Source organism: Amblyraja radiata, chromosome 10 (genome assembly GCF_010909765.2).
Source record: "Amblyraja radiata isolate CabotCenter1 chromosome 10, sAmbRad1.1.pri, whole genome shotgun sequence".
Taxonomy (NCBI): Eukaryota; Metazoa; Chordata; class Chondrichthyes; order Rajiformes; family Rajidae; genus Amblyraja; species Amblyraja radiata.
This window is the reverse complement of record NC_045965.1, coordinates 9886036-9911063: the sequence shown is the minus strand read 5'-3', so window position 1 is coordinate 9911063 and position 25028 is coordinate 9886036. Positions and strand designations below refer to the sequence as shown.

Genomic DNA, 25028 nt, shown 5'->3' with positions numbered 1-25028 from the left:
TTTTAAATTACACTAGCTGTCTCCTCCACCCCCCCCCCCACCCCCCCCCCCCCCAGCCCCACTCCTGGCATAGAGTTCCAGGCACCCACCACCGTCTGGTTAAAAACATGCCCTGCACACCTCCTTTCAACGTTGCCTTGCTCACCTTAAAGCTATGCCCTTTTCATAATCATATTATTCACGTTATTCTCTTTACCATGTACAGTAGCTGTACACTGTGGACGGCTCGATTATAATCATGTATTGTTTTTCCTCTGACTGGACAGCATGCAAAAAAAGTGTTTCACTATACCTCAGTATATGTGACAATAAATAAACTAAACTAAAATAATAATTTTGGTGCAAGTTGGGACTTTATTAAATTTGTGCTCATCTTCGAACTGAGTGTGGATGCAATAAAATTCATCAGAGCATATCACCAGCTTCCTGCAGGATTGCTGAGAAATTATCTGCTTGAATTGCCCACTGTTAAGTAGAATTTAAACCATGGAGAGTTGAATTACTGTGCCACCATGTAATATAAATTAAACTATTGCCACTAAATCCACATTTGGGGCAAGTTATCAGACCCTGGCATCTTAATGGAACTTCATGCCAAGCTGGTTTCAATTATTTTGTCAGCCAGGTTATTCTTTAGTGGTATGAATTAAAGTTCCAACCACAGCTAAATGTCACAATTGTCTCTGCCAGTCGAGGATAAAAATAATTATATTTACTCAGATAACAATAATTTCTACCTTAAATTAAAAAAAACAGAGGATGTTGTCGAGGACCAGAGGACATAGGTTTAAGGTATGAGGGGCAAGATTTAATAGGAATCTGAGAGGTAACATTTTCACGCAAAGGGTGGTGGGTGTATGGAACGAGCTTCTGGTGGAGGTAGTTGAGACAGGTGCTATCGCAACGTTTAAGATACATGTAGACACGTACATGGATAGGATAGGTTTAGAGGGATTTGGGCAAAATGCAGGCAGGTGGGACATGTTGGTCAGTGTGGGCAAGTTGAGTCGAAGAGCCTGCAAGACTCTGTGACCCAATAACATGTTTGGAATTACTTGCTTTGAGCAATGTTTAAATGAACGTGCAGAGCAGGTTTACATTTTACAGAAGTTAAACACAAAGTGCTGGAGTAACTCAGTGGACCAGGCTCCGACGTACACGCTACGTACATTCTACGTGCTTACCACGAGTTTGATATTTCTTTAAACTTGGGAGAGCTCTTGAATTACCTCGTACAATGGGACAGGCCCTTTAGTAAACATTTTCTTGCTCCTGGTTGCTCGTACGCAATATGCAACTGGTTTGTGCAAGAGATCCCACTTGTGAAATCTCGTGACCCATATCCCTCTATTCCCTGAGCTTTCATGTGTCCATCCAAAAGCCTCTTACACGCCACAATTGTATCTGCCTCCACCACCACCCTTGGCAGTGTGTTACAGGCCATTGAACCTTTAAATGACGTTAAGGTTGCCTGGGGTGAGTGACATTTTGTTCATTGCACAGTCCAAGTTGCACACAGTCAAGGATACGCTGCAGATTTCACACGACTCAGAGTCATAAAGCGAGGAAACAGGCCCTTCGGCCCACCTAACACACCGTCCAACATGCCCCATTTATACTAGTCCCATCTACCTGCATTTGGCCCATATCCCTCTAAACCCATCCTGTCCATGTACCTGTCTAAATGTGTCTTAATGTTGCAATAATCCTCAACTTCCTCCTCCAGCAGCCCATTTCATACACCCACCACCCTTTGTGTAAAATAGTTACCCCTCGTCCATATTAAATCTTTCCACCTTTACCTTGAACCTATGTCCTCTGGTTCTCGATTCCCCCACTCTGGGCAAGAGACTCTGTGCATTTACCAGATTATGTACACCTCTTTAAGATCACCCCTCATCCTCCTGCACTCCAAGGAATAGAGCCCTAGCCTGCTCAACCTCTCCCTATAGCTCAGGCCCTCGTGTCCTGGCAACATCTTCGTAACATCTCTCAAACTAACGAATCTCAAAGGATCAAATTTAGACATCAAAGCCTGCTATTTTTAGAGGGGCACCTGAACAGACTTGATGGGAAAGTCGTTAGATATTCCGTAGAATTCACACAGTGTTGCAAGGTTAACTTTCATCTCTGCAGATCAATGTCTGGAGAAGGGTTCCCACCCGAAACATCCTCCAGAGATGCAGCCTGACCCGCTGGGTTATTCCAGCACTCCGTGTCTCTTTTGAAGTTTTTACTGATGGGCTTTATTTTTAAGCGGGGGTGCATGGGGGAGGAGGTTTTACCAGGTTAACGTGACAAACATGAGAGGTGCAAAACTAGTCAGGCAGCAGACAACCAAGAGATAAATTGAATAAAGAAGCTAGCAGTTGGAAAATTAGCTTGAAGTCAAGCAAGGCAACCCACTCAAGTGTATTTATACTATTACGTAAAGTTATATTATACTGAGGGACATAGGTGTGCACCAAAGTAATGGTTATTCTTTTAGATGGGATATAAAGCAGCTTAAATGTCACAAGTTATCCACCAAGAGTTTGTTCAATGTTCCGTTGAAAGGAATGAAGAAATGTATCTGCAGCTGAATGCAATCTATTGGGTGGGCACAGTGATTCAGTGGTAGAGTTGCGGCCTTATGCCCCTGTCCTACTTAGGAAACCTGAACGGAAACCTCTGGAGACTTTGTGCCCCACCCAAGGTTTCCGTGCGGTTCCTGGAGGTTGCAGGTGGTTGCCGGAGGTTGCAGGTAGTGGAAGCAGGTAGGGAGACTGACAAAAACCTTCGGGAACCGCACGGATCCTTGGGTGGGGCGCAAAGTCTCCAGAGGTTTCCGTTCAGGTTTCCTAAGTGGGACAGGGGCATTACAGCACCAGAGACCCAGGTGCGATCCATGTCATAGGAGTAGAATTAGGCCAGTCGGCCCAATGAGTCTGCTCTGCCATTCGATCTTGACTGATCAATCTTTCCCTCTCAACCCCATTCTCCTGCCTTCTCCCCATAACACCTGTACAAATCAAGATTCTGTCAATCTCCGCTTTAAAAATACCCATTGATGTGGCCTCCATAGCCATCTGTGGCAATGAATTCCACAGATTCGCCACCTGCTGTCTGAAGAAATTCCTCCTCATCTCCCTTCTAAAGATACGTCCTTTTATTCCGACTACAGGTGCTGTCAGTACGGAGTTTATACATTCTCCCTGTGACTGCGTGGGTTTCCCCCAGGTGCATAGGTTTCCTCCCAATGGTCTGTGGGTCAATTTGGCTTCTGTACATTGTCCCAAGTACATAGGATAGAACTGGTGTGAACGGGTGATCGACGGTCGCCACGGACATGGTGGGCCGAAGAGCCTTTTTGCAACGCTGTATCTCAAAAGAAGGCATGAGGATCTGTGGCAAGCAAGAATATTTTATAAAGGGTACATGGATAAGGAGGATTTAGAGGGATATGGGGCAAACACAGGAAGGTGGGACTAGAGTAGATGGGACATGTTGGTCAGCATGGACGTTTAGTCGAAGGACCTGTCTCTGTGCTGGATGACTCTATGATTCTAACGAGAAAGGAACCATTTGGTCTGTCAAGTTCATGCTAGCTCTCATAGCAACGCCATGCACCCCATCCCTCCGTTTATTTCCTTATAATCTATTTTCCTTACACCTGCCAATCAACACCAGCCCCCCATTTCTGCTATCACTTGTCCTACATTAGAGCAATTCACAGAAGTTAACTATCCTAACAATCAGTGTCTCTTTGGAACGTGGAAACAATCCCATGTGTCCCTAGAGAGAGTGTGCAGAATTCACATCCCCAACTCCAGAGGTCAGGATCCACACACTTTCCAAGTATTAATTCTTGGCATGAGGAAGTGGTGGGAAGTTTGTTCATGCACTTGGACAAAGAAGCAGTAGGACTTATTGAGATGTAGAAACAAAGAACTGCAGGTGCTGGTTTACACCCAAGATAGACACAAATTGGTGGAGTAACTCAATGGGTCAGGCAGCTACATGGATAGGTGACATTTCGGGTCGGGACAATTCTTCACGCTGAAACTTAAGGGGGTGGGGGTGGAGAGGAACTGTAGGTGAGTAAAGACCAGGATAAATCAAGGCTTGCAACAGATGATATCAGGGTGCATTCCTGGTGGGCCCATTGTTAGCTAGGGAAGGTGTGATCCCACAAAGGATACAATGCAGCCAACTGCAGAACTGGTTAAACGATTAAGATGTAGGAAGGGGGCAAGGAGGATGAGCGTGTTAGTAGACGTCACTGAGAAAATGAGAGAATTGGGTTTAGAAACTGGATTCTTTCATATCTAAGATTCCACTTCCTGCTTTTAAAAATTATTAAATGTCACTTAATTCTTCATTAACAAAAGGAAAAAAAATTAATGAGGCAATGAACACGCAAATCATCTTACAATGATACGCATGTCATGGATTAAGTTCATGATGAATTGGTTAGTAATTTACTCTGGTCATTCTTGCTAAATATCCTAAATAATGAAGTCACTGCCTCTGAAATTCATTCCATCGACCATTTGTCAAAGACTAGAGGACATAGCTTAAGGTGAGAGGGACAACAATGAAAGGAAATGGGCGAGGCAAGTTTCTTTACACAGAGGATGGTGGGTGCCTGGAACACATTGCCAGGGGTGGTGGTGGAGGCAGATATGATCATTAAGTCACTGCATCTGAAATTATTTTCCAACGTCTGATTACTTTGGAATCTATTTGCTTACCTTTATGGAGTGATAATGAAAGTGTTGCTTTGCTTGCTATTTGTTACAGGCCCCCAAACGCTGCAAACATGACAGAGGAGAGCAACTGAGGAGGCAAATGCATTTTGCCAACCATCTCAAATTGATGCATAGTCTATTGTCCAGAGTAGGGGAAATCGAATACCAGAGGCCATCGGTTTAAGGTAGGCGGGGAGGGAGGAGAAGGATTTAATAGGAATCTGAGGGGCAACTTTTTTACACCATTTTTTTTTCCAGATCTCTGACTGAGCAGCTATTTTCTTTTTAATGAAGAGCTCACACCACGTATTTCTCCCAGAAACAGGAAACTTGCCAGCATTCCCACCCTTGAACAGGTGCAGGTTTGCTTACCGACACAAAATATTCCTGCAAACCAATCATCGCCCTACCTGTGGTACTGCCATAACAAAAATAAAACAATTTTTGATTTTTCGCTGGCCCTGAATTATTAAGGCCTTGTCAAATATGTTGGTGATAAACTGTTCTTTTTCAACAGCTGATTGTGTGTCATTTTATTCATGTTCTTGCTGTTTATGTTATGCCTTCTCACGATGTACGAGACAAATGTGCAGCTTCAGGCTGTTGCTATGCGACTTGCACCATTCCCTATCTAAGTAGGTCAAATGCAAATAAATCAATAAATAAATACATTTGATACTGAAATTATCATTTAGAAAAAAAAATCAAATAGTTAATGAAACACAACATAATAAAATGATGGTTTAGAATTAGTTACGTTTAGCTTATTGTCACGTGTACAGTGAAAAGCTTTTGTTGCGTGCTATCCAATTAGAGGAAAGACTATACATGATTACAATTGACTATACATGATTACAATTTAGTATGAGATAAAGTCTAGTAAAGTCCGATTAAAGATAGTCCGAGGATCTCCAATGAGGTAGATGGAAGTTCGGGACCGCTCTCTAGTTGGTGATAGGATGGTTCAGTGGCCTGACAACAGCTGGGATGAAACTGTCGCTGAATCTGGAGGTGTGCCACTTGCATGATGTGACAGTAATAGTAAGCATATTGTAATTAAATGTAACTATCATGATCTTATTCTACACTTCACTAGGATAAATTATAGCACCATCTCTGTTTACTTTGGTGATGCAAGTTGCAAAGAAAAGCAATCAAGAAAAGCAAAAAAAGGACACAAAGTGCTGGAGTATCTCAGCGGGTCAGGCAGCATCGCTGGAGGATATGGACAGGCAATATTTGGGGTCGGGTTCCTTCTGCAGACTGATGGAGTAATGTTGGGAGAAAGCTGGATAACAGAGGCGGGAGGTTCGATATAGCCTGGCAAGTGATAGGTGGAGACTGGTGAGGGAGGTGGGGCATTTGATGGGCAGATGGGTTGACAAGGGCCAAAGGTGAAAATTGCACAAAGGAGCAACAACATGTGAAGCCAGAGGACTGGGGGAAGAGGAAAGAGGTAGGATGGGATAGTGGAGGGAATGGATGCAGATCTAGATTGGGCAAGGAAAAAAAAGGGAGCAAAAAGCAGGGGGAAGAGAGGGGGAGAGGGGGAGGGGGGGGGGGAACTACCTAAAATTGGAGAATGTAATATAAATTCCACTGGTTAAGGGCCTGTCCCACTGTACGAGCTAATTCATTGGATGACTGGAAAAAATAATTCCAAGACTTCCATTTGTAACTCTTTGGCCCTGTCCCACTGTACGAGCTAATTCAAGAGCTCTCCCGAGTTTTCCCTGATTCGAACTCGGAGAATTACGGTAATGGCCGCTCGTAGGTACTCGGGGCTCTCGTGGACATTTTTCAACATGTTGAAAAAACTTCACGAGTCTTCACAAGCTTACCGCGTTTCCCGAGTACCTGCCGTTAGCGTTACGAGCCGCTAAGAGACGTCCCGAGCTCCGACGTACATTCTACGTGCTTACCACGAGTTTGGGGTTTTTTTTAAACTCGGGAGAGCTCTTGAATTACCTCGTACAGTGGGACAGGCCCTTTAGTAATCCACCCAAGCAGAATACGAAATGTCTCTATAAGACTGTGCTGAACATGACAACAATATACCAGCAGCTTTAACCGCATTAGGATAGTGTCACTTGTTTCAGTAACCCGGTGTCTTAAATTGAATAGTTGTTGGTGGGACTGAGGTTGCTATTTGTTATTGGATTTTACAACAACACTTTAGATAGGATGATCAGTAATTATATTGGTTAAAGATGAAATGGAATAAAAAATGATTGCCAATAAAAGCAAGAGCTATTAATTTGGTGCTTGTGGCATTTTGTTGAACACAGTGGTAGTTATGCAGCAGGACGTTTTACTGTAAAGACCTGATGGAATTTGAAAGCCTCACTCTAAATGCTGCTTAATACTTAATAGTTTGAAACAGCAGGGGAACGTTTATTATCATTTTATTAGCATTTTGTTACATTTGGCATAACTCTAGTTTAAAAAAAAACCTGATTGCTTTACCAACATCTCTTTCTCGACAGGAATTTTAATTGTGCTGTTTGAGAAATAAATTGAGCCATTGATTGAAAGGCACAGCATGGAAGCAGGCCATTCGGCCCAGTCCACACAGACCATCGATCACTAGTTCAGTGCCATCCCACTATCTCATCCACTCCCTACACACCAGGGGAAATGTACAGAGGCTAATTGACCTACAAACATGCCTGTTTTGGGAGACAAGAATTACACGGGACTTGATAAGACAAAGCAAAAGGAATATTGAGTGGATTATTGTGCTTTCATGCACATTTTTAGATTAACCTACAAACCCACGTGCCAATAGATAATAGCTGCAGGAGTAGGCCATTCAGCCCTACGAGTCAGCACCGCCATTCAATGTGATCATAGCTGATCATCCACAATCAGTACCCCGTTCCTGCCTTCTCCCCATATCCCTTGACTCCGCTATCTTTGAGCTCTATCTAACTCTCTCTTGAAAGCATCCAGAGAATCGGCCTCCACTGCCTTCTGAGGCAGAGAATTCCACAGATTCACAACTTTCTGAGCGAAAATGTTTTTCCTCATCTCTATTCTAAATGGCCTAGCCCTTATTCTTAAAGTGTGGCCCCTGGTTCTGGACTCCCCCAACATCGGGAACACGTTTCCTGCCTTTAGCGTGTCCAATCCCTTAATAATCTTATGTTTCAATAAGGATCCTCTCATCCTTCTAAACTCCAGTATATACAAGCCCAGTCGCTCCATTCTTTCAACATATGACAGTCCCGCAATCCTGGGAATTAACCCCGTGAACCTACGCTGCACTCCCTCAATAGCAAGAATGTCCTTCCTCAAATTTGGAGACCAAAACTGCACACAATACTCCAGATGTGGTCTCACTAGGGCCCTGTATAACTACAGAGGGACCTCTTTGCTCCTATACTCAATTTCTCTTGTTATGAAGGCAAACATGCCATTAACTTTCTTCACTGCCTGCTGTACTTGCATGCTTACTTTCAGTGACTGATGAACTAGGACACCCAGATCTCGCTGTACTTCCCCTTTTCCTAACTTGACACCATTCAGATAATAATCAATCTTCCTATTCTTGCTACAAAAGTGGATAACCTCACATTTATCCACATTAAATTGCATCTGGCCAGTCTACCAACTTGTCCAAGTCACCCTGCATCCTCTTGGCATCCTCCTCACAGTTCACACTGCCACCCAACTTTGTGTCATCTGCAAATTTGCTAATGTTACTTTGAATCCATTCATCTAAATCATTAATGTATATTATAAATAGCTGCAGTCCATCACCGAGCCTTGCGGTATCCCACTAGTCATTGCCTGCCATTCTGAAAGGGACTCGTTAATCTCTACGCTTTGTTTCCTGCCTGCCAATCACTTTTCTATCCATGTCAGTACCCTACCCCTAATACAATGTACTCTCATTTTGCCCACTAATCTCCTATGTAGGACCTTATCAAAGGCTTTCTGAAAATCCAGGTACACTACATCCACTGGCTCTCCCTTGTCCATTTTCCTAGTTATATCCTCAAAAAATTCTACAAGATTAGTCAAGCATGATTTCCCCTTCGTATATCCATGCTGACTCGGACTGATCTTGTTACAGCTATCAAAATGTGCCGCTATTTCATCTTCAATAATTGACTCCAGCATCTTCCCCACCACCGATGTCAGGCTAACTGGTCTATAAGTTCCTGTTTTCTCTCTCCATCCTTTCTTAAAAAGTGGAACAACATTTTCTACCCTCCAATCCACAGGAACTGATCCTGAATCTATAGAACATTGGAAAATGATCACCAATGCATCCACGATTTCTAGAGCCACCTCCTTAAGTACCCTGGGATGTAGACCATCAGGCTCTGGGGATTTATCAGCCTTCGGTTCCATCAGTCTATCCAACACCATTTCCTAATGTGAAGTTCAGTTCCTCCGTCACCCTTGGTCCTCTGGCCACTAGTACATCTGGGAGATTCCTTAGTGCAGACAGATCCAAAGTACCTGGTCAACTCGTCTGCCATTTCCTTGTTCCCCATAATAAATTCACCTGTTTCTGTCTTCAAGAGACCCACATTTGTCTTAACTAATTTCTTACTCCTCACATACCGAAAGAACATTTTACTATCCTCCTTTATATTCTTGACTAGCTTACCTTCGTACCTCATCTTTTCTCCCCGTATTGCCTTTTTAGTTATCTTCTGTTGCTCTTTAAAAGTTTCCCAATCCTCTGGCTTCCCGCTCATTTTTGCTATGTTATACTTCTTCTCTTTCATTTTTATACTGTCCTTGACTTCCCTTGTCAGCCACGGTCACCTCTTACTCCCCTTAGAATCTTTCTTCCTCTTTGGAATGAACTGATCCTGCATCTTCTGTATTATTCCCAGAAATACCTGCCATTGTTGTTCACTGTCATTCCTGCTGGGGTCTCTTTGTGGTCTTGTCCAGGAAACTCTCGTTTTCCCAGATGCTCATCCAAGTGCTGCTCCAGTTCCCCAACATGTTTATTCAGGAGCTGCACCTGGACACAATTTCTGCAGGTGTAGTTTCCAGAATCACCAACAGAGTCTCTGACTTCCCGCATCCTGCAGGAAACGCACTGTACCAATGCCTGCCATTTCTTCAGTGGACACAAAACACAAATTTCAATCGTGTGGCCTTCTTGCCTCAGCCACCTCGCCGAAGACTCTCGAGCCAAAGACACTTCACCTCAACAAGGCCCCTCCCAACAAGGCCCTCCACTACAGCTCTATGTGTCTTTGGGATATGAGAGGAAACCGGAACACCCGGAGGAAACCCACGCAATCACAGTGAGACCATGCAAACTCCACATGGACAGCACTCAAGGTCAGGATTGAACCTAGGTTTCTGACACAGTGAGGCAGGAGTGCTACCGCTGCACCACTGATCCTAACTTTAAGCCTTCAGTTAACTCGTCATAGGCAGACGACTGGAACCCTGTTTTTCTGCGCCACTGCGCTGCCCTGTTATTATATGCTATGAAAGTCTAAAAAAAATGGTTAACATACTGGCTGCACAGTGGCGCAGCAGTAGAGTCGCTATCATACACGCCAGAGACCCGAGTTTGATTCTGAATATGGTGCTGTCTGTATGAAGTTTCTGCGTTCTCCCTGTGACTGCGTGGGTTTTCTCTGGTTGCTCCGGTTTCCTCCCACATTCCAAACATGTGCAGGTTTGTAGGTTAATTGTCCTTGGCGTATAGGATAGAACTGGTGTACGGGGTGTGGGCTGGTCGGCGTGGACTCAGTGGGCCGAAGGGCCTGTTTCTCCAAAGTCTAAAGTGTAAATATGTTAATTCAACCAAATTTGACAAGGTTTAAAGATGATTATGTATATTTAACTAGAAAGCTATTGAACTAGAAAGAGCAGGCTTAGTTCATGTCTGTATTGAACCTGCAGAAGGGTCCAAACACAAAACGTCGTCTGAAGAAGGGTCTCGCCCCGAAACGTCACCCATTCCTTCTCTCCAGAGATGCTGCCTGTCCCGCTGAGTTACTCCAGCATTTTGTCTTTTTTTTGCTGTTCTGTTCCCTCGCTTTCTGCCTGTCAGTCGATGGTTCATATATTTGAGACTTGTTTTACTCCCTGCAGTTAGATGGCTCAAATTATACCCTTGAAAATCATCTTCATCAAAGCTGAACATAAATCAAGTGTTGTTCACACAAATAAATCACCATCCAGTGGATATATACAGAGCACTGGTCAAACAACAGTGGCAAATTGGATACATAAAGCACTGGAAAGTTAGCAGAAATAAAACAATGACACCATACTCAAGAAGGGCCGAGAAATTATATTTAGATTATTAAGATATTTAACATGAAGAAATAAGGGTCTCCTGATGCTGGTTTACACAAAAGGGCACAAATTGCTGAAGTAACTCAATGGATCAGGCAGCATCTCTGGCAAAAATGGATAAGTAACGTTTCAGGTCTGGACCCTTCTTCAGAGTGCTTTTATACAGCAGTTATGTATATTGCCTTACAAAGATCTTTAAGATTGTTAAAAAGTTTAACAGGGTTGATGTAGAATTTAGAAATAGAACAGTACAGCACAGGAACAGGCCCTTCAGCCTGCAATGTCTGTGCCAAACATGATGCCGACCACCTTTGATCTTCCTGCACATAACCCATATCGCTCTATTCCCTCCAGATTCATGAGCCTATCGAAAAGTCTCTTAAATGCCACTATCGTATCTGCCTCCACCACCACCAGTGTGTTCCAGTGTACCTGCCACCCACAATGTATAAAAACTTGCCCCGTATATCTCCTTTAAAATGTGTTCCTCTCACCTTAAAGCTTTATCCTCTAGTATGTGATACTTCTATCCTGGATAAAATGCTCTGATCGTCTACCCTATCCTAGCCTTTCATAGTTTTATAGACTTCTATCAATCATTACATTTTTTAGTTTATTTTAGAGATGCAGTGCGGAAATAGGCCCACCGAGTCCGCGCCGACCAGCGATCCCCCATACACTAGCCCTAGCCTTCGCGGTCTGGGGATGTTACAATTTTACCAAGCCAATTAGCCTACAAGCCTGTTCGGCTTTGGAGTGTGGGAGGAAACTGGAGCGCCTGGAGAAAATCCACACAGATCACGGGGAGAATGTACAAACTTTGTATAGACAGCACCCGTAGTCAGGATCGAACCCGGTCTCTTGGGCTGTGGGGCAGCAACTCTACTGCTGCGCCACCGTGCCGCCCTTGTGCCGCCTGTCTTGTTAAACTGCAGAGCAGAGGTGAAGTCCAGAATGTAGAAACAAAGAACTGCAGATGCTGGTTTACAAAAATAGACACAATTGCTGGAGTAGCTCAGCAGGTCAGGCAGCATCTCTGGAGGACATGGATAGATGATGTTTCAGGTCGGGACCTTTATTCAGACTAATTGTGATGGGGGTGGGGAAAGAAAGCAGGATGTGAGAAGAAGGCAGAACAAATCCTGGGGAGTGATAGGTGGATGCAGGTGAGGAGGGGTTTGATAGGCACGTGGTTGGTCAGAGGTCAGAGATGAAAATATAAAAGGTGTGAGACAAAAGGATTGAAGAGTTGAGAATCGTGAAGCCAGAGGAAGGAATGTAGGGGCAGGGGAGGGGGAGGAGATAAATGGGTGCGAGTCCAGGTAAGGCACTGGGAAGAGGGTGGGGGTGGGGGTTGTGGTTAGAAAACCTAAAATTGGAGAATTCAATGTTCATACCATAGACACAAAATGCTGGAGTAACTCAGCGGGTTAGACAGCATCTCTGGAGAAAATAAATAGGTGACATTTCGGGTTGAGACCCTTCTTCAGACTGAGAGTCAGGGGAAAGAGAAACAAGAGATATAGTCGGTAATGTAGAGAGATGCAGAACAAATGAATGAAACATATGCTCATATCTTTGTGCTCAATGTTCATGCTGGTGGGTTTTATGCTACCCAAGTGGAATACGAGATGCTGTTCCTCCAGTTTGCATGTGGCCTCACTCTGAAGGGCTTGTCCTACTTGGGCGTCATTTACGCGACATCATTTACGCGTCACCACGCACGACCCGCAGGATTTTGGAATTCACAAAATCTTCGAGCATCACCTGCGTGACGCGCAAATAACGCCCAAGTGACAGGTCCACATTGCTTCACCTGCTCCTCTATCTCACGTTTTATTCACAATATCAGTGGAGTCTCTGATAGAAAATGCAAGGTCCGGAATAAACTAAATCTTGCAAGTTGATAACTGTGACTTAATTACAGAGCATCTATCACAAAGCTTTACTCAGTTTTCAGTTTCCATGGGAACAACATACTAAGCGGTATTAAGTGTTGAGGGAATATTCATCCATATTTTTCGTTCTGTTTCAGGAAATATCGAGGCTCAGAATCCCAATGTGTTTTATCTGAATTCCCAGTTCAAGAAATCCCTGCATGTCCCTATTGGGTCTGGTTATACCCTGACCCTGGCTGGATTTTTTTAATCTTCTTGCTAATTCCAGGTTGTTGCCAAGAGCTAACTTGCCTCTTCTGACAGTGCATGGGTCAAACTATCAGAGCTTCAGTGGATGATCGCTGAAACGTCCCGACTAACACTCCTTGTGGCATGGTCGATTTATCACACCCCCCTAGAATCTCAATCTGCTCATTTCCTCGGCTGCGTTGTTTTAACACGTCCAAAACTAAGCTTCAACTTAGCTACGGAGGTTTTAAGTTACTACACTAACAAGACCCCACGAGGCTTAATCAGAACTTATAAAGAAGTGGAGAGGGTGCAGAGGAGGTTTACCAGAATGCTGCCAGCATTAAAGAGTACTAGTTACAGGGAGAGGTTAGACAAACTTGGATCGTTTCCTCTGCAGCATTGAAGGCTGTGTGGAGACCTGATAGAAGTATATATTGTAAAAAGTATACAATTATCAAAGGGACCTTGGTTTGCCTTGGGTAGCAATGGCAAAGAGTAGAGGGCATAGCTTTAAAAGATGAGAGGGGTAAAGTTTAAAGGAGATGTGCGGGGAAGATTTTTTTAACTATACTACACACAGGGAGTGGCAGGGGCCTAGAACGTGTTGCCAAGGGTGGTGATGGAGGCAGATACGATAGCGGAGTTTACAGTGTTTTCAGATAGGCTCATGGATATGCAGGGAATGGAAGGATATGGATCTCATGCAGGCAGAGGTGATTAGTTTAACGGTATCATGTTTGGCACGGACATTATGGTTGCTTGCTTCCCTTTAATTCCTGTCAAAAATAAGTTGCAACTTTTGACTTTCAGTTTTAATCTGCGATGAAATAAGTGGGGTCACACACGGATTGATCGACTTGATTGAAAGATACAGCATGGATGCAGACCCTTCAGCCCACCGAGTCCATGTTGACCATCGATCACCCGTTCACACTAGTTCTTTGACATTCCACTTTCACATCCACACACACATCTCCTTTAAACTATGCCCTCTAGTCTTTGATGATTCCATCCTGAGAAAAAGGGGCAGCAAGGAGGCCCAGCGGTAGAGTTGCTGCCTTACAGCGCCAGAGACCTGGTTCGATCCCGATTGCTGGTGCTGTCTGTTTTCAGAGTTTGTACATTCTCCCCGTGACCAGTGTGGGTTTCCTCCAGTATCTCCAGTTCCCTTCCCATGCTCCAAAGATGTTCAGGTTTGTAGGCTAATTGGCTTCAGTAAAAATGGTAAACTGTCCCTAGTGTGTGTAGGACAGTGTTAGTGTGCGGGGATCGCTGGTTGGCATGGACTCGGTGGGCCGAAGGGTCTGTTTCCGTGCTGTATTTCTAAACTAAAGTAAACTAAACAGGTCCAGACTGTCTACCTTCTTTTGTTTTCTCCCAATCTTTCTTTTCCTCAATACACCACCACTTGTCGGTGGTATCACTGAGGTCTTTGTGCCTTGCCGTATTGTAGCACTGACTCACTACCCGCCATTTAATGTGTGACTATGACACACCAGCTGCCTGTTCAATCACACGGGCCAGGTCACAGTGCTCCTTGCAAACAAGACGACAACTTGTTAAAGCAGACACGCAACATTTTTTGTTGTTGTTTTCTTTGGAGATGACACGTAATCTTTGCACAATTTGATGTATTATTGCAGCAAGAATGTGTGAAATTAAAATTCTAATCTTCGGTCCTTATGTGTACTCGAAGAATAAAAACTTAGAGTCATACCACACAAATACTGACCGATCAGCCCACCAATAGATAAGACACAAAGTGCTGGAGTAACTCAGCAGGTCAGGCAGCATCACAAAAGAACATGGATACGTGACGATTCAGGTTGGGACCCTTCTTCAGACTGATGGGGGGGGGTGGAGAAAGCTGGAAGATAGGAGTCGCAGGACAAAGCCTGGCAAGTCATAAGTGGATACAGGTGAAGGGGGGGTACAGCCATCGATGGGCCGAATGGCCTAATTCTGCTCCTATATGGACTTATGTCTGACTAACCATCAGACAGCACTGTAAACTGATCCTATTTAGTATAATTTAGAGATACAGCGTGGAAACAGACCGGTCGGCCCATCGAGTTCATGCCGACCAGCGATCACACGTACACTAGATTTATATCTTACACACTAGGGTCAATTTAAAGAGGGCCAATTAACCTACAAACCTGCACGACTTTGGCATTTGGGAAGAAACCAGAGCACCGGGAGGAAACTCACATGGTCACAGGGAGAACGTACCAACTCCATACAGACAGCACCCGTAGTCAGGATCGAACCCGGGTCTCTGGTGCAGTGAGGCAGCAGCTCTACCAGCTGCACCACTGTGCCACCCCTGTGTCGATACCAGCACCGGGTCCATGGCCTTCTGTATCTTGATGATTCAAGAGGTCATTGAGATAATTCTTCAATGTGGTAAGTGTCTCCGCCTCCACAACCTCCTCCATCATGCATTCCAGATTGGAAAAACATCTGTGTACAAAATAAATCTTCTGTATATCTTCTGTAAACATCTTATTCCTCACTTTAAACCTATGCTCTCTTATCTTGGACTCCTCTGCCAGTAGGGAATCATTTTTTTTACTACCCATGCCAATAATCATGGGTTTTCTCCGGGTGCTCCGGTTTCCTCCCACAACTCAAAAGACGTGCAGGTTTGTAGGTTAATGGCAATTAAAAATTGTCCCGGGTGATTGCTGGTCAGCATGAACTCAGTGGGCCGAAGGGCCTGTTTACATGTTGTATCTCTAAAGTCTAAAGGTTTTCCATCAGTCTCCTGTGCTCTAATGAAAACAAGCCCAGACTGCCCAGTCTCTCCTCATTACTAAAACTCTCCATCCCAGGCAACTGAATCCCCTCTGTACCCTCTCCAATGCAAGCCTGGTCTTCCCATACTGTGGTGACCAGACTGCACTCAGCATTCCAGTTTGGCGTAAATAGTCTAACCTTGTGTTCATTTCTCATCTTTAAGCTCTGAAATCCAATTTCAAATGTACAGACTAATATGCCCTCAGATATTTATCTCAAAATTATATACATTTTTAGAATATTATTATTTGTTTTGTACCTCGTTAATTCTAAAGAGCAATTCACCGGTTCAATGGTACTTTATCACATGTACAAAGGTACAGTGCAGTTCGCTTTTTGCATGCAGTTCAGTGCAAATGTCTCTATACACAGGCACAATCATACTCAAGTACACGAGTGTAAAGACAGTGCATTACACTGCGCATGGAAACATACCCTATGATCATAATTTGCCAACCCCTACTGTGCAGTGTCTACCATTCAGTGGTGGCCAGTGCTCTGTTTTTTGCTGTGGCCTGTTGGGGAGATGGCGCCCGTATAGCGGATAAAAACAGATTGGACAAACTAATCAGGAAGGCCGGCTCAGTGGTCGGGGCTGAGCAACGAACGGTCCAGCAGGTGGCAGATGCCAGAACACTAAATAAACTAGGTTCCATAATGACAAACCCCACTCACCCACTCCATGCCCTGAAGGTGATCAAGAGCAGCATCTTCAGCCAGAGGCTGATTGCACCAATGTGCAAAACGGAGAGATACAGGAAGTCCTGTTTACCAGCTGCTATAAGACTTTATAATGGGCATAAATAACTGCACTTTTTTAAAATTAATTGTATTTTAACTTGTATTTTAACGTATTTTAACTTGTTATGTATGAAAGCGTGGTGTTATGTTTGTCTTGAAGCTGTCGTGGCACTGTAATTTCCTGAAAAAGGATTATTAAAGGAATAATCTAATCTAATCTAATCTAACCATAACCAACCCAATATACAAGCATCCATCTGCATTCATTCCAATTTTCTTCCTCTTGCATCAGTTATTTTATAACTAAATCACATAAGCACACCCCAATCTTACCAGGAGTCAAGAGTGTTTTATGTCCTGAAACAGGACAATGAAATTGTTACTTGCAGCAGTTCTGCAAGATATTTTGAAGAAATAATTTTAAATTAATGTTTTCTACTCAATGATTTGCTGCTGTGTAAATTCTTCCAGGTGATGCACGATAGGCTGGTTAGATCAGGGCAATGTGCGAGAGATCACCTTTGGCCATTACTAAGATTAATTTAACACTGGAACTGGTACCATTAGTGTTCTCTAGGACTTTGCTGACAACTTTGATTGAGGTAGATAAGGTATACAGTATCTGCATTGAATGTTAAGTCCAATCTATTCACTGTCAACATGGAGCAAGAGATGATTGTTTATGGTTCAGTTACCAGTTAAATATCCTGCTCAATTTGTCATTCCGTTGGAAAGATAGTTTTCCATTAATATTAGTATTTTCACTTACCTGTCTTACAACATCGATAATTCATTATTTGATGTAATATTTGCAGCAAGTAATAGTTCACCATTTCTTCAAATTGTAAATAAATTGGACAGATTGAATGAAAGATACAGCATGGAAACATGTCCCATGGCCCACCGAGTCCATGCCGACCATCGATCACCCGTTTACACCATCCCACTTTCTCATCCGATTCCTACACAGTAGCGGCAGTTTGCAGAAGGCCAAATAACATATCAATCCGCATGTCTTTGGGATCTGGGAGGAAAGTGGAGCACTCGGAGGTAACCCATGTGGTCACAAGGAGAATGTGCAAACTCCACACAGACAGCACCTGAGGTCAGGCTCAAACCCAGGTTGCTGGTCCTGTAAGGCAGCTGCTCTACCAGCCTATAATCTCGATACTTCCAGAACCTTGCTTTCTAGAGTAACTGATCGATATCAAACAGAACACTGACAAGACTCTTCGCTCAGAATTCCAGATTCCTATGGCCCTGTCCCACGGTGCGAGTTCATTCCAAGAGCTCTCCCGAGTTTAAAAAAAATCAAACTCATGGTAAGCACGGTGAAAGAACGTAGCGGGTACGTCGGAGCTCGGGGACGTCTCTTAGCGGCTATTGACGCTAACGACAGGTACTCGGGAAGACTCACTAATGGCAGGTAAGCTCGGGAAGACTCGTGAAGATTTTTCAACATGTTGAAAAATGTCCACGAGAGCCCCGAGTACCGACGAGCGGCCATTACCGTAAATCTCTGAGTTCGAATCAGGGCAAACTCGGGAGAGCTCTTGGAATGAACTCGTACCGTGGGGCAGGGCCAAAGAGTTACAAATGGAAGTCTTGGAATTATTTTTTACAGTCGTCCAATGAGCCTCACTGCTCGTGGCCACAACAGTCTCCAACCAAACTGCAAGAAATTGCATGGAATTGTGGACACAGCCCAGGCCATCAGGCAAACCGACCGACCTTCCTTCTATTGACTGCATCTACACTCCAATTGCCTCAGCAAGACTACCAGCATAATCAAGGACCAGTCTCAACCCATTTACTCCTCCTATCAGGTGTGTGAAAACGCACGCTTCCAGATTCAGGGATACTTTCTTCCCAGCTGTTATCAGGCAACTGAACCATCCTCTCACCAACTAGAGAGTAATCCTGATCTCCCATCTACCTCATTGGAGACCGTTACACTATCTTTAATCGGACTTTACCTTGCACTAAACCTTGTTCCCTTTATCCTGTATCTGTACACTGTGGATAGCTTGATTGTAATCACATATAGTCTTTCCGCTGACTGGATGGCACGCAAAAAAAAAGCTTTTCACTGTACCTCGGTACACGTGACAATAAAGTAATCGCAACTGGACTCACTGTCCAAGATCAACAATATCCACTTGGCTAATGGCCTTGAAGAGCTGCCTTCATGACTGGCAATACAGAGATACTGTAGGTGGAACAGCAGGTGGCCAGTTTGATTCGGGATCAAATCTACTCAAACTGATGGGATAATGTAGCCATGCGGAACATGGCCAGTAATTCAACAGGGAAAAATAAAACCTTCATCTCCAGATTATGTTGCACACACCACTTGATACCAAGTCTGTATCAGTCCCTTCAACATTATGTATTTCATAACTCATCCTTTTGTGGTAGATTGAAATATTATTCTTCAACATTCCTTGGTATGTATACTATGCTGAAGGTTATATTATATACACAAGGATATTACAAGCTGGTCTAACGTAATTGCAGAAATAGATTATTAAAACACTAGTAAAGGGTATAATGTTTAGCCCTGCAGGGAATTAGCTGGTTACATGCAAAGTTATCACAAATGGGAAGAGGTACATAAAGAAACCTTGAAACACATACTTATAAACCAATGTTTGACCATGATACCACAAAGCATGAAAGCAAAGCACTGTGCAGGGCATAAAGTGCCACAATGGATCATTTAGTGCAAAGATATAACATTGAAGTCCGCTTCTGTAACATCTGCCCGATGGGAGCGGTGAGAGAACATTTTCACCTTGGTCTATATAAAATAAGCAGGTGGAAAAGGCAGGAACATGGGGATGAGAGGGAAATGCAGATCACTCATGATTGAATGGCAGAGTAGGCTCGATCGGCCGAATGGTCTAATTCTGCTCCAATGCAGGTACTATCACAACGTTTAAGAGACATTTATTCAGGTACATGGATAGAATCGGTTGAGAGGGATATCATGTGCAGGTGGGATTAATGTAGATGGGGCATGTTGGTTGGCGTAGGCAGGTGGGGTAGAAGGGCTTGTTTCCACACCCTATGACTTCACATCCTATGAATGTATGTAGCCAGCAAGCCTTACCGTAATCGGCCGTTGAAAGGCCCAGGTGCTTCATGCGAGTCTTCACCAGTTCAGCCAGCTCTTGCCTCTCTGACCTTTTGCACAAGGTCATGCGCTGACAATTAATCCTGTCCATTATCTTGTTGGAGTGTTTCGGTGCCTTCCTGCTCAGTCGCCTCGCCCACTGCATGCTCTTACGCCTCAGCATGGGATGATCCGATTGGTCACTGGACGTTGAGTTGCGGTGGTAGTGGCTGCTGCGGTAACCCGTGTGCTCTTTGCCATCTTTAGCATCTTCCCAGTCCTCGATATTAATGGACACTTGCGACTGGAAGAGAACCAATGTTACATAGAAACATAGAAGATAGGTGCAGGAGGAGGCTATTTAGCCCTTCGAGCCAACACTGCCCGTAATTATGATCATGGCTGATCATCCACAATCAGTAACCCGTGCCTGCCTTCTCCCCATATCCATTGATTCCACTAGCCCCAGAGCTCTATCTAATTCTCTTTTAAATTCATCCAATGAATTGCCCTCTGCTGCCCTCTGTGGCAGAGAATTCCACAAATTCACAACTCTCTGGGTGAATAAGTTTTTTCGCACCTCAGTTTTAAATGGCCTCCCCTTTATTCTTAGACTGTGGCCCTCTGGTTCTGGACTCCCCCAACATTGGGAACATTTTTCCTGCCTCTAGCTTGCCCAGTCCTTCTATATTCGAAGAGTGAATCGCAGAAACAAGGATCTGCTAATGCTGGTTTACAAAAGAAAGACTCACAAAGTGCTGGAGTAATTCAGCGGGTTAGGCAGCATCACTGGAGAACATGGATAGCATAGGTTTAGAGAAATAAGTGTAGGAGGCTGAGGGGTGATCTTGGTTCCACTAAGATGCAGTACCGAACGCCACAGGAGATCCTTCTTCCCTGTGGCTAGCAAACTGTACAGCTCCCCCTTCTGTTGTGGGGTGGACTGACTCCCCTCAGCGGGAGAGCACCTATCAGTTGCCAGACTTAATCCTGCCCCCACCTCACCTCCAGCTTTCTCTCCCCCCACACCACAATCAGTCTGAAGAAGGGTCCCGACTCGAAACGTCACCTATTTTTGTTATGGAATCCTTCAAAATATATTCTTGAATGAATATCGCATAATCAGCTTTCAGATACATCAGCTTTCAGATAACATCAGTCTGAAGAAGGGTTTCGGCCCGAAACGTCGCCTATTTCCTTCGCTCCATAGATGCTGCTGCACTCGCTGAGTTTCTCCAGCTATTTTGTGTACCTTCAGATAACATTGACAGCTTGTGACGTTAGATCTTAATTTCAAATGCAGACTAAATAAATGGTTATTGTTACAAATATGACAATAAACATCTATTCAACACTTTCTGTTCAATTATTCATCAAAGCTAATATACATGCCACAGTTGATAGAAGGCAGCATTGAATAAGTGAATCTCAATAAGGGAATAAGACTTCTCTGTCTTACAAAAGTTAAAATGGTGTTGCATGAGTGGAAATATGAAAGTGGCATTTGTGTAAATAAAGTTGTCGAAATATGATAAAGAATGAAAGATAGATATGATTAGAGCCTATACTTACTATAAAATGTGTAACAAAATATAGTAAGTATAGGCTCTAATCATATCTATCTTTCATTCTTTATCATATTTCGACAACTTTATTTACACAAATGCCACTTTCATATTCCCACTCATGCAACACTATTTTAACTTTTGTAAGACAGAGAAGTCTTATTCCCTTATTGAGATTCACTTATTCACATCAAACTTTAGTTCCGTTTAGTTTCAAGATACATCGTGGAAACAGGCCCTTTGCTCCACCGAGCCTGCACCCACCTGCGACCGCACATTGACTGGTTCTATCCTACACACTAGGGAAAATTTACAGAAGCCAATTAACCTACAAATCTGCACGTCTTTGGGATGTGGGAAGAAACCGGAGCACCCGGAGAAAACCACAGGTCACAGGGGGAAGTGTGCAAACTCCACACAGACAGCATCTGTAGTCGGGATCGAACCTGGGTCTCTGGCGCTGGAGGCAGCAACTCTGGAGTTATTCAACATAATTGGCTTCTTGGCTTATTTGATTAGGCATTTAATTACTTAAAAATAAACTATAGGGAAGTTTACAAATCAAATGTTTTGTTGACAGCACAGGAACAGGCCCTTCAGCCCACAATATCCGTCATACGCAATGGCCAAGATAAACAAATCTCTGGTTGCACATGATCCATATCCCACCACCACCCACAGCAGCACGTTCCAGGCATCCACTACTCTGTGCAAAAGAACTTCCTCCACACACACATCTCCTTTTAACTTTGTCCCTCTCACCTTCTACCTCGCCCTCTCATCCCTGTCATTTCCACCCTGGGGAAAAAAGTTCTGACTATCCATCCTATCCATTCCTCTTATAGTTTTATATACTTGCATTGGTTCTATGCCTAGGCTCCCGCACTTCAGAGAAAACAATCCATATTTGTCTAATGTTTCCTTTTGGCTAATGCCCTCCACTATGGGCAGCATTCGCAACGCAAATGCAACATCCCTCTGGCTCCAGAATCACAGGGATATAGACTTTAGACCACTCCAGAGATACAGCATGGAAAAACAGGGTGCACTATCTTACACACTAGGGACAATTTGACCAAAGGCAATGACTCACTGAACTTTTTTTCTTCTTTATTATATTGTTTACAATGTACTATATTTACATATTCTGTTGTGCTGCTGCAAGTAAGAATTGCATTGTCTGGGATATATGACAATAAAACACTCGACACCCCTTGTTTGCCCTTGTCGTTTTCCCTGCAATGTTAATCTTCTGGAATGACACTCAAGTCTCCAGTTCTTCTTGTCAACAAGTGAGTCATCTGATGAGTCAGAGCTTTGCTGGATGCTGCTCCCACAGTGTTTCCACAGATCTGTTGCAAGGTGGAAATGTCCAAGACTTGAGGGCTTAGCTTTTAAGGTGAGAGGGGCAAAGTTTAAAGGATACTAGACCAAGTGGGACCCTGTCACACCAGAGGCCTGGTCCCCCAACGCAACCCGTTCCCCAACGCAATATTCCACCACTCACCCATAGCCGACAACTGAGCAGGGAGGGGCTGCTCATTTTGCCTTATGCACCCTCCCTCATTTTTAAACTTAAAAAAAAATGCATTTGCACTTGCTAGGGCTAGCAGGACTCGGTGTACTTGGATAGCAACAATTCCATTGTGACGTCACAGGTGTAAGCACAGGGAATAAGCAGTTATCTTTTTCCAAGTTTCTTCAGATTTTTGAACATTTTGATTAATAACGAGAAATAATGCATTAATTTTTCAGATAAGGCGATATTTGACCACAGGCTAAATCTCTACATGAATATGTAAAAGTTTTACCGTTAGCGCATCGTTTTTTCGAGAAGATGTGATTGCACAGGAAATATAAATACACAAATCCACATACAAGATCAGAGTTTTATAGTTATAAGGATAAGGATGTGTAAGGCAAGGTTATTATTGCACAGAGATGGCGGGTGCTGGAATATTTAAGGATAGACCCAAAATGTTGGAGTAACTCAGCAGGACAGGCAGCATTCTGGAGAAAAGGAATAGGTGGCGTTTCAGGTCGAGACTGTTCTTCAGACAGGAATATTTAGTTTAGTTTATTGTCACGTATACCAGGGTACAGTGAAAAGCGTTTTTGTTGCGTGTTATACAGTCAGTGGAAAGACGGGGTGGGAGATTGCAACCTTCACGTGGTCCGCCCTGTTTCGACGAATGCAATCAACCTGGTGTGCACAATCAATAAGATCAAACAGAACAAGTTATCCTACAACCTTAGGCTGTGCACACCATATGCAAGAAGAAGAAGAAGAAGTGGAAAGACTACACACAATTACAATCAGGCTGTCCACAGTGTATTGATACAGGATAAAGGGAATAACGTTTAGTGCAAAGTCAAGTCTTGTAAAGTACGATTATAGATAGTCCAACGGTCTCCAATGAGTTTGATGGGAGATAAGGTTCACTCACCAGTTGGTGATAAATGGTTGAGTTGCCTGATGACAGCTGGGAAGAGACTGTCACTGAATCTGGAGGGTTTGTATCTCTTGCCTGATGGGATGTGAGAGTGCTGCCAGGGATGGTGGTGGAGGTCGATATGATTGTGGTGTTTACACAGCGTTTAGATAGGCACATGGATATGCAGGGAATGGACAGATATTGATCATGCGCAGGCAGAGGATGTTGGTTTATAATCGTGTTCGGCACAGACATTGTGGACCGAAGGGCCTGTTGCTGTGCTATACTGTTCTGTGTTCTGCTGAAAGTGTTCAGTAGCGGAAAACCTCCCCGCTTCCTTCCTTCATGCATTCGAGGTAGTTTAGACATACAATGTGGAAACAGGCTTTCAACCCACCAAGTCCGTGCCAACCACTGATCATCCATTCACACTAGTTCTTTGTTATTCCACTTTCTCATCTTAGACAGGGTACACAATGGGGCAGCGGTAGAGTTGCTTCATTACAGCGGCAAAGATACATGTTTAATCCTGACTACGGGTGCTGTCTGTAAGGATTTTATACGTTCTCCCTGTAACCGCATGAGTTTCCTCTGGGTGCTCTGGCTTCTTCCCACACTCGAGACCCGTGCAGGTTAGTAGGTTAATTGGCTTCTGTATTTGTCCCCAGTGAGTAGGGTAAGACTAATGTATGGGGTGATCGCTGGTCGACACGGACTCGGTGGGCTGAAGGGCTGTAACAACTAACAACACACTAGTTCTGTGTGATCCCATTATGTCCCATACAACACCGTGCCTTGGACCTGCTCCCTGTAACCATGGTATTTGACTGGTCTGCTCGAGTCTCTAGCCACTGGCAACCTCAAAGTGGTACCCTGAATGAAGTGGTCATATTGAGGTTTTTGTTGGCATTTTGTGCAGTACTATTTGTAACTTGCCCTTCAGCAGTTCTCGTTACATTTTATTTGTGCCTTGCTGCATACAGGGATGAACACCTTCATTTGCTGAAGAATTGTGAATGGAATTTCGAATCATGAACAGATATCCCCTATTTACAACTAGATGAATGGAAGGCTATTCATTTTTAAATCTAGCTCTGTGCGGCACCATTTCATCATGCATTTCCATGCCTATTAGAATCTCCAGCACAAGTAATCTTGTTAACAGTGTTGCCAAACAATAAGAATCATTCTCATTGTTGATACACAAGAGACTACAGATGCTGGAATTT

The 25028-nt window shown here is 43.8% G+C and overlaps 1 protein-coding gene across 1 annotated transcript in view; it reads right to left on the bottom strand.

Moving 5' to 3' along the window:
• Positions 1 to 25028, bottom strand: part of kcnt2 (potassium sodium-activated channel subfamily T member 2) — a 302520-nt gene that overhangs the window by 44011 nt on the left and 233481 nt on the right. The window contains 1 exon segment of the mRNA XM_033029131.1: positions 19797 to 20103. Within this exon segment, the coding sequence (XP_032885022.1) occupies positions 19797 to 20103 (307 nt within the window).